The sequence below is a fragment of the Strix uralensis genome, chromosome 2 (genome assembly GCF_047716275.1).
Source record: "Strix uralensis isolate ZFMK-TIS-50842 chromosome 2, bStrUra1, whole genome shotgun sequence".
Classification (NCBI taxonomy): Eukaryota; Metazoa; Chordata; class Aves; order Strigiformes; family Strigidae; genus Strix; species Strix uralensis.
This window is the reverse complement of record NC_133973.1, coordinates 114,870,451-114,881,051: the sequence shown is the minus strand read 5'-3', so window position 1 is coordinate 114,881,051 and position 10,601 is coordinate 114,870,451. Positions and strand designations below refer to the sequence as shown.

Sequence of the window (10,601 nt, the reverse complement as noted above, 5' to 3'; positions counted from 1 at the left end):
AGGCAAAGAGATAACGCAGGGCATGTTTTACCAGCAGGAGCCGTCAGCAGAGGCCAAGCCTTCAAAGGTGGAAAACACCTTTGGAGCCACAATGGGAGCTTGGTGAGGGAGTGACTGAGAATGAAGGAGAGGTCTGAAGTGTTGCTCTGGCTTTGAAAGATCAGGGTGTCATTACTGGGAACAGAAAAAGGATCATGTTTCTAGATTGAAGTCCTGGAGGAAGAAATATGCTCCTGATAAGAGAAAGTCGCTTTTTCTTCTGAGTCACTACATTCCTGGGAGTACTTGCGCAAGATGTTTTTAGAGACCCCTTTTCAGCTCACCGTGGTTACCTCTACATCTATAGATGCATATAAGCATCTTGATGAGGATCAAAGAAGATATAAGAAATGCACATTCTTGGCAGAGAAACAATATACTGCACGTACTATATATAAAAAATGAATGGTTTGATTTTTTCTGTTACTGCAATTTATGATTCATAAAGCAGCACATTTTTATTTTAAACTAGAATAAAAATTCTTTGGTATTGCTGATAGGGGGTGATTCTCACTGAGAGCTAATATAAATTCCCTCTCATGTTCTTAAATTTTACAAATAACAACAAAAAATTATCCCTAGATTAGGTGAAGACTGGAATTTCCCTAAAATGTAATTAAAAGCTTAAGTTATCTTTAAAGAGACCTCAATAGTTAACTGTTACCCAGCTTTTTATATCACTTCTGACAATCTCTGTGAGAGGGATTGGCTCATTTTCAAACTGTGGGAAAAGGAAGAAAAATCTTGGATGCTAGTGCCTCTTGACTCCTGCTTGATTTAGGACCTTAAATGACTTTGGAGCCTCAAAAGGCTTCTGGTGTCCATGTCTTGCCTGTCTTCCACTCGAGATGCCTAAATGCAGAATTGTGATCTTAAAAATCCTGAGACTCACCTGATTGTGGAAGCCCCTGAATCATGCCCCTAGTTTGCAACACTTCAGTTTTGCAGCAGGACATTCTCCAAGGCCTTGCTTACAAGCAAGCCCTTGTTGGAAGCCCTAACTGGCCTTTCTGCTGTCACTCAGGGAGGTAAGGGACCGAGCAAGTCTTATAGCGCTGAGAGATTTTTCTGTTTGCATGGTCAGACCATGGCATGGAAAAATTAGACCACAATCTCGGTTTCCAGGACTGAAAGCTTGTCTTATTTGCCTGCAGAGGAAGGGACATTCTGTAGCGAGGAGCATCCCTTTCCAACAAATACCAGAGATAAGGCAGCTTTTCTCTTACAAAGGTCTTTGGCTCTATGCAAGTTATCTGAAGGAAGGGCTTTGACTTCATGGAAGGCAGCAGGCCTATCAGGGGAACAGGATCTGACTCAAAAGCAAAACTACAGGAGCTTGCAACAGTTGCCAGAAAATACCTGGCTGACTAAGGGAGGAAGAATACTGAGAGCAGGAAAGGTCCATGTGCTCTGTTTGGCTTGTTCTCCTCTTTTGGAAGGGCACTATAAGTGCTTTCTTTCCAACCCTGCCTGTTACAGCTGGGTGCCAGAGCGCCAGGAGACAGATGAGTCCAGATGTTATATTTGGCATCTGTCTAGTTGTTTTCAGTCCAGCTCAAGTGCTAGGGATCAGCAGGTTGGAAACGAGCAGTTAGAACTTAAAATCTAAGGAGGGTGGATTTAGACTAGATACAAGGATGAAATTTTTTACAATGAAGGCGGTGAAACACTGGAACAGGTTGCCCAGAGAGGTTGTGGATGCCCCATCCCTGGAAACATTCAAGGTCAGGTTGGACGGGGCTTTGAGCAACCTGATCTAGTGGAAGATGTCCCTGCTTATGGCAGGGGGGTTGGACTAGATGACCTTTAAAGGTCCCTTCCAACCCAAACCATTCTGTGATACTATGAAGCGCACAAGGCCTTTAAGAAAGGGAATGATGTACTTTTATGAATTTGCGGAGTTGAATCAAAACCTCTACCTTGACCAATATGTTAGATATTACATTAAATTGATTATCTATTATAGACAGATTATGTGAGGTGTTACGTTGGGTTAGATATTATTATAATTAGAGGAAATTAGGAACAAGGAAAATTATTTCTGTTACCTGCTATCTTGTCAATGGTTAATTGGACTGGAGCCTGCTGAATGCCACAGATCTGTATCTAGACATCCACATGAATGTGAAACGAGAATCATTCGTGAGTTTTCATCCTCGTTTTTCCTATACTTCCCATACTTTGAAAGCACCTGCAGGGTGATCCAGTGGGTGTCATCCCAAAATAGATGATACTTCAATTAGAAATACAGGGCTAGAAAGGGATTCCTGGGTCTCTGGCTCCAGTTTCCTGGCAACAAACTATTTGTTTTGGTGAATAGCTCGAATTTTTCCTGTCCCTTTGCAAGCGAGTGCCTGTCCCCCTCTTCCAAGGAAAGTAAGTTTGACTTCTGAAAGTGCCAAAACCTGAAAATGGAATTGGGGACATTGCTGAAGCTGAAACATTAATTAGAAGAAACTGTCTGTGTTCACCTGAGTCACAGTATGGCAGAACTGGTGGGTGAGAAGGAAGCAGACCCTCCTCATCACCGAGGAGAGAAGGAACATCTTGCTCCACTGAGTTGCTCAGCTGGAGCAAAGCCCAGAGAGCTGCTAGGGCTTCCAGGAGAGTTTGGCCCCATCTGCCTTCAGAGGTTCCTGACACTTCTCTGCCATGCTTTTCCCCAGTAACAAGAGATGTTTTGCTAGGGAGCTTCCTAGCATGCGCTTCCCTGGCACTTGTCCTCTGCTGCATCAGGCCACCCATCCCATGCCCTCTCATACCAAGGTGGTCTTGTTTTCCTGCCGAGCTACCTGCGCAGCTGGATGTGCCTTCAGCAGACTTGTGTCCTGATGACTTTCCTAACCATTTATGAGCTGTTTGCTCCTGGAAGGCCTCCAGCATTGCTTCTCTGGCATCAACTCAACTTTTGCTTTCAGCTGTAACTGCTCTAAACTTCAGCACATTGCTCCATTACCCAGGTGGGACGCAGGAAAAGTATTTGATCGTGAATTTTGGCTATGAAGCATTGCATCCAGCAGAGCTGTGTCAACAGAATTGGAAACTCCGTGATTTCCTCTTCCACTTCAGCCACTGATAGAGAGGCAAAGAGAAACCTATGGCCTCACACAGCCTTCTGGAGCCAGGATTTAAGTCACCCATAGCAAATCCTTCCGCAGTTTCTGAAGGATGGGCTCTGCCCTCTCTTATATGGCTGGGATGTGTGCTTCTAGCCACTGCTCCACCCACAGATGGAAACAGTCTGCCTCACCAAAGCCACTCATGTGGGCAAAACCTGGCGGGGGGGTGTGTGTGTGTGTGTGTCTCTGAAGTTGTTGCTTGCCGCTGATATAAGATTTTTTTTTGTCTGTTTTTTGAAAAACTTACTGTCTTCATACTGCAGATCCAGGGTGCTCATACATCAGGCTGACACATAACATGCCCCTAGAAGATACCCAAGAGCAGAGAAAGCAGACATTTGCTTTAGATGCTGTTCAAGTCTTCTGTCCAAGGACCTTACTGTTCTTCCCCCGGTGGGCTATGACACATATGGTCATTTCTTGCCCCATGCTCAAAGAGCTTTCTTGAGAAACTCTTATATTTGTCTAGGAGCGAAATCAAGAGAAGGGATCCTAAGTGCTTTGTTATTCTATGGTGATAGGAGCAGGAAAACCTAAGAGAGGGAGAGCAGGGCACTACCACCCTCCAATTTTGGGGCCAAAACTTCTGATTTCCTGGATTCTGCCCAGCCTGGGCAGAGGCTCTCCGAGGACACCCACTCCAGCCCCTGCCAGGCAGGCAAGGTGCAGCAGCTTTGATCCATCATGCCCCACTGGTCCGGCTCAGCTCGCTGCTACAGGACAGTGGGGAGCTCTGTGAGGGGTGAAAACACACATGGCTTGGGTGGTGGGTCACCACAACCAGCTCACCTCTCCCAAACGGTTCTTCAGTGTTGTGGTCCAGCCACTGAGCTGATCCAGGTGCCTGTAAATATTCCCCCCAAATAAACAAGATATCCAGTTTGTGCCTTTTTACACTCCTTTATGGTGCATGAGGAATATAAAGGAAGCCGGAAGGTTGGTGGTTTATTTGTTTGGGGATGGGAGGGGGGAAATGTTTGAAATTGGGTGTGGATATAATTTGCTTGGTCAGTTCCTTTTTACACTGAGAAATTTGAGTTCTGCATTGCCCTCATCAAGAATTTGAGGAGAGCTCAGAAAATGAATGTTTGCTAGCAAAGAGGAGAAGAGATCTGGAATGGGGATGTTTAAAATGTGTTGAGCTTGTTTATATGTCTCTAATGAACATTTCGGAGACATAAAACTTTCGTGAACACCAAGCAGTTCACCTCAACGGGGGCAACTCTCTTTCTCAAAAGTACTACAGGCAAGAAAGAGAAATTTTGATGCTTTCAGCATTAAAACCAATGAGGAGCACACTGCTGAAGGGTTACGGGAACTGTCCCAAATGTTGCTGTGCCCAAGTTGGTGCTGGGGGGTGGCTGCATGCCACCATTGTGGCAAGGAGCCCTGGGCTCTGCCAGTCCTGTGCCACCCCAGCCCCTCAGGCATAGAGAAATGCCAGCAAACCCACGCTGAGCAGCACCTCTAACACCCCCAGATCCTTTGTGATTAATTTACTTATTGATGGCCGTTCATAACTCCGTGGTCATCTTTTTTCATGCTGCCATTAATTATTCCTGGAAGCAAATAAAAGGGCCCACTGATATCTCTCTCTCCTTCTCGCCACAGGCAGCTTTTCCTTAGGGAGAAAAAACTTGTGCTCGTTTGCAGTGGGACAATGCCGACTTTTGAACCTCTAACCACTAAACAAACAAACCTTGCGCTCTGCTCCACAATCCAAACAGGGTTTATTGACAGGCGTATCGCAGCAACGCGTAGCAACTCGGGCAGCAGCCGGGCTGGGGATCAATGCTGCGGGGGTGGCCCCGGGTGCCAGAGGGCATCCTCGAAGGCACGGCACCACCCGGGGCTGCCCGCGCTCCGGCTGCCGGCATGGCTGCTGCCCCCCGAGGGCCCTTGCGCCCTCTTGGGAAGAGCACGGAGGAAGGACTGGGTCATGGTGCTTGCAAAGCCCTTTGAACTCGGCCATCCCTGGTGCAACCACTCTCCTCTGGTTTAAGACTAGTGCTGCAGAGCCAAGTCCCTCAGGGTGGGTGCTGCTCAGCTTTAGGTGTTCCCAGGAAAGCAGCTCCTCCAGAAAGGTCCAAGGACCCTTTAGAGGTGAAGAAGGATGAATCTGGTTCCTGCCTCCCTCTGGTCCAGAGGGAACCATGGACATCAGATCCAGCAGGACGTGGTGTGTGTCAAGCCCACACGCAATGAGCATAACTGCCTGGGTGCTGCACCCATGTCTCTTGGCCAGACCCGCTTCAGAGAGGCAGAAAATCAAGCAGGTTCCCTGCACTTGGTGCCGCCTCCCACCACCGTCTTCCCCCAGGTGCAGGAGCCCTGGATCAGGTTTGCACAGCCACACATCCGCTGTCAGCCAGCCAGCCAGCCCCCAGCCCAGCAAGCCATGGAGCTACACACTGCCAAAACCCAGCACAGAGGCTTTGGGGCTGGTGCTCACCATTCCCCCAAGCTCTCCCAGGCAGAGAGAGCTACCTTGTCTGTGCAGCCAGGCCCTTGCAAACCAATCCTCCCCATGCAGTCTGCAGATCCTGCTGGCATTTGGCTTTGGCTTTCAGCAAAAAGATGAGAAAAGGATCAGCAAGGAAAAAGGCAAAGTGCCCCAAAGAAGGCAAATGGAATATCTTAAATAAATTTGATGAGAAAACCAGGACAACATGGGGCCAAATACTGGGTAAGTCAGAAACCCACATAATGTGTTTGGGGCTGGACAGTGCTCCCATCCCTGCCAGGGTCCAGGCCCACATGAGCTGGCCCCACACCCAGCCCCAGGCACTGGCTGCAGTGCAGCCACCCCAGCTTGGCTGCATGGCCCCACTTCTCAGTGGGGTTTCTCCCAGCTGTAAGCAAGAAGTACAAAGGGCAAACAGCCAGGGCGATTTGGCCAAATCAGCTGGACTTTTCTTGTTTTCATCTCTGGCTAGGTGTGTCAATTGGCATCCGTCTCCTGGTCCCCACCATCTAGCCAGCATGTGGAAATGGGCCACAGCCTGTGCAAGGTGGGCTCCAGTACAGCACAGGGCTCTTCCAAGGATTTCTGGTGGGGCTGGAATGAAGCCTGTGTAGAGCTGATAAAACCAAGGCGACTTTGGAAAACTAACTGGAGAGAAACTCCAAACAAGCCAAAAATTTAAGGAGGTGAGAAACAGCACACAATTTAACTGATGGGATACTGCACACAGAAGCAAGGCTCGTCACTCCAGCACGACAAGACACCTTTTTCAGAGGACACTTCATTCTTCCAATTTCTCTGCACTGTAGCTAATAAATCTGGCTGGATGACTATCAGCACCGGATTTATGGGTTCTTTCACAAGTGTCTAACATTAAGCAATTCACTTCTGAACGTTTAAACGGTGCCTTATCTTGTCTGCTTTAGCCCTTAGGGCAGGATGAACATTTTGCATAGTTATGGTTACAAGAAAAAACTAAAATAAAATATAAAATAAAAAAAAATGTGCTTTAATTTTTTTCCTGTTAAAATTCATCGTTAGCCCAACAACATTTCTAAGGTCTTTCGGACCGATCCCTGAGATTCACCGGGGGTTGACTGGCAGGCAGCGCCCCCCTTTTATCTAACAAACTCCAGGGTTAAAAAAACCACCCAAACATAATAATAATAATAATATTAACAAAGCGATGGCCACGCTTCCCCCGGACGACGAGACACATACACTGTACATCTGTACACACGGCCGGCCCCGCGGGGCGGTGTAGTGCATAGGGCGGGGGGGGGCCGCTCCCACGCGCCCCCCGGCCCAGCGCGGCCCGGCCCGGCCCGGCCCGGCCCCGCCGCCGGCGCCGCCGCCGCCGCGCCCTCCTGCAGTCCCTGCGCCGGGTCCCCCGGCCGCTGTCACTGGGGGGCGGCGGGGCCCAGCCCGGCGGCGGCCGCCCCCGCCGCGGGACCCTGCAGCGGGGCGCCGGGGCTGAGGGGCTCCGCGCCGCCGGGCTGCGCCTGCTGCAGCTTCTTCTTGTTGATCTTCCTCTCCTTCGCCCGCCTGTTCTGGAACCAGATTTTCACCTGCCGGGGGAGAGGGGGGAAGAGGGGAGTGAGGGGGGTGGTTCCCCGGGGACGTCCCCCTCCGAGGGGGGGGAGCGAAAGGGGAGCGCATCCCTGTCCTGCGCATCCCAGCCCCGCGCATCCCGGCCACACGCACCCCAGCCCCCACGCACCCCAGCCCCCGCACATCTCGGCCACACGTGGCGGGCGTGGGGAGCGCCACTCGTGGGACAGACCTGCCTCTCCGAGAGCCCCAAGTTGGAGGCCAGCTCCGCTTTCCTCCTGATGGTGATGTAGCGGCTGTAGTGAAACTCCTTCTCCAGCTCCAGCCGCTGGTGGTCGGTGTACACGACGCGGTACTTGTCTTTAGTTCTGGTTTTAACTGCGGAGAACAAAGCCAGGGTTGGGAAAGCCGAAGTCAAGGGGCCCGGGTGGAGCGCGGCTCTCCTCCCTGAGGGTGCAGGGCGAGCAGGACCAGGCCTCCCCGGCTCGCCTCGCCCTGCCCGGGGCTGCCTGAACACTGCGAGCAAAGGGGACAGGAGCAGTTCCACAGTCCCCTTGGGGACATGGCGCCGAAACCCAGGCGTGCCAGCCGCAGGGGAAAGCCAAGAGCGGGCTCTCGGCCCCGGCTGCCAGCCCGGCGCCGCAGCACGCCCGTGCCTTGCGCTTGGGACACCTTTATTGTGCACTTGCTGTCGGCTTTCGGTTTTGTTTTGCCTTCGCTACCGCAGACAAATTTTTACAAAAGGAGAAGGAAAAAGAAAGAAAAGCCCCGTTCAGGGCACGGCGGCTTCGTTTCTAAATGAGAAACGCCGATCTCCCAGGGAGAACCGGGAGCGGCCGTCGGGGGCTCCTCGGGGCCCGGCCGGCCTCCGGCCCGGCTTCCCCGCCCTTCTCCCCCGACGTCGGGGCAGCCCCTAAAGCGACTTCTCGGTGACCCTGGAAGGACGACGTGCAACTTTAGCGCTCAAAAAACCCAACCAAACCCAAACCCAACGAAATCCGAAGGCGAATGCCAGCGAGCGGCTGGCGAGCGTGCATCGCGGCAGCCGCTGACCTCCTTTCTCCCGAGGGTTTCTAGTTGAACTGGTTGTGTCCCCGGCCCTCCAGTTCCCCAGGGAGCCGAGGCGGGGAGTCTCTGCCCCCAAGGTGCTTAATGGCTAGCAGGCTGACTTTGTTCAGGTAAACTCTCTGCAAACCACAACAAAAGCACCCTGTAAAGATACAAGCCTGATCAGAGAAAACTCCTCAGAGCCAGTGAATAGGGAACACAATCCCAAACAATGCAGGACAAGGAGATCTTATCAAAGAAAAACCCTTCTCAAAGCCTTAATGACAGCCACATTCTGTTTGAATTACCACTACTGAACAAATGGCGGCAGGCGCTTTCATCCCCCCAGCCCTGCACATTAACATAAACACTGGCTCCAAAGGCAGAATTTGAATGGAGACAAGGGACCGGCCACCACCGCACAAGCCCAAACTGTGGGAACACCACGGGCTGCTGTGGGAAGCGCGACGGGCCTGGGAGAACTCCACCGCCATCGCCACCCGGGGCGTAGCTGGTGCCAGCGGCCGGCACCGGGGCTTCCCCCGAGGCGCGGCGGCCGCGGGCGTGGCCGGGACCCCCACCCCACGCCGCCCGCGGAGCCCCCGCCGGCCCTGCCGTCCGTCGCGCAAGGCAGGGGGCGAGGGAGGAATGCCAGAAGTCGTTATTTACTGCGACAGCCGCCACCCTTTTTTTCCGCCACTATATATAAATACAAATAAAAGACCAAAAAAAAAAAATGGAAGAAAGAAGGAAAAAGAGGAGATAGGAGTCGTGGCAGGCGTATGTCAAAGCGGGGGGACACGCATCTCCCCTGGCAGATGCGGGGGGCGGGGGGGAAGAAATAAAAGAGAGGGTCTGCGGGGTATTAACATCACAAGGGAGCGCGGCGCCGGCCACGGCCTGCCCCGTCCTGCCCGCCTCGGCCGCGACCGGCCTCCCGCCGCCGGGGGACAGGGGGTGCGGGGGGGGGGGGGCACGCCCTCGCACCTCCCGGCTCCGGCGGCCCGGCCCGGCCGGGGGCACAGCCCGCAGGGGTCGGCGGGCAGCCGCAGCCGCCGCTCGGGAGGCCCGGTCGCACGGAGGCCTTGGTGCAGGGTAGGCGCCCAGTGACTCAGAAACAAATGCGAAGCGACACCGGCCGATGATTTATATGACTATAATTGGTTATAAAAATCTTCTAAGTGGCTATAAGCGGGAGAGCGGAGCAGCTGGAAGGAGAGCGAGCGTGTCCTCGGCATCCCGGGCCGTTCCGCCCTGCTCCTCCGCAGCGCACCCCGAGGCACCGGCACCCCGGGGCCGGCAGCGGCTGCTCCCCGGGCCGCTCCTGCCGCTGCCCGCCCGGCGCCGCGGCGGGGGACAGGCCGAGCCCGGCACCCCCCGGCCCTCCGAGGACCGGCCCTCGAGCGGGTTTGTTTCGGGGCGCTTCCCCCCGCCGCCGCCGCCGCGTTGCCCGGCGCACGGTGACCCGAGGGGTGAGCCGACGGCGCCCCGGGGGAGCGGTCGGCAGGGCAGCCCCCGCCCGCCTCCCCCCCGGCCACGCTTACCCTGGCTGCTGAGCGGGGGCTGCGCCGGCTTCCTCATCCACTCGCAGAGGCCGCGGCGCTGCCCGCCGGGGGAGAGCGGCTCGGGGGCGGCGGCGGCGGCGGCGTTGGCGGCGTTGAGGGGCTGCATGACCCCGGCGGAGCAGTGGGGCGCGGGGCCGGCGTGGTGGTGGGCGTGCGGGTGGTGGTGGTGGTAGTCGGCGGGGCTGTAGGCCATGGCGGCGGCGGGGGAGCCGCCGTTGAGGCCGTGGACGGCGCCGGCGGCCGGCGGCGCCCCTTGGCCGTAAGCGCCCCAGTCGTCGCGGAGCGGGGCGGCGTAGGGCGCGGGCCAGGCCGGGCCGGGCGACTGGGCGCTGTCGAGGTTCACATGGTAGCCACCGTAGTCCGCGTACTGCGGGGCGCCCACGAAGTTCTGCGCCGCCAGGTTGAGCCCCCCCGAGTGTCGCACCGGGCCGGGGTACATGGGCCCGTCCTTCTCCAGGAGGTAGCTCACGTACATGCTGGCTGGGCCCCGGCGGCGGCTCTCCGCATGCTGCTCGGGGACGGGCTGCCCGGGGCGGGGAGGGGGCAGGCGGAGGGGCCGCGGCCCCGCGCTGCGCTCCGCGCTCCCGGTCCGAATCCAATGGCCGGCAGCACTTACATGATTAACGATTGTTTACAAGGCTCTATTAGTAATGGCCCAGACACACCAAAGGCAGGTGACGTGGGGAGGCGCTGGGTATATAGCTACTACCCCTAAAAGACGATTTGCATTTAAAAAGATAAGGAGAGGGCAGCGACCTGATCACAGCTAAATATTCAAGCCTTTATTGTTTAAGAGCTTCCTCCTTCCATTGCAAC

General features: G+C 54.6%; 1 protein-coding gene across 1 annotated transcript; it reads right to left on the bottom strand.

Annotated features, from left to right (window-relative positions):
* Nucleotides 1-7,022: 7,022 nt before the first annotated feature.
* CDX2 (caudal type homeobox 2) lies at nt 7,023-10,260 on the bottom strand. The gene is made up of 3 exons (XM_074861023.1): nt 9,765-10,260; nt 7,406-7,551; nt 7,023-7,190 (listed from the first exon to the last, which is right to left on the bottom strand). Exons 1-3 carry the CDS (start codon nt 10,258-10,260, stop codon nt 7,023-7,025), a joined length of 810 nt encoding a protein of 269 aa, XP_074717124.1.
* Nucleotides 10,261-10,601: the final 341 nt, after the last annotated feature.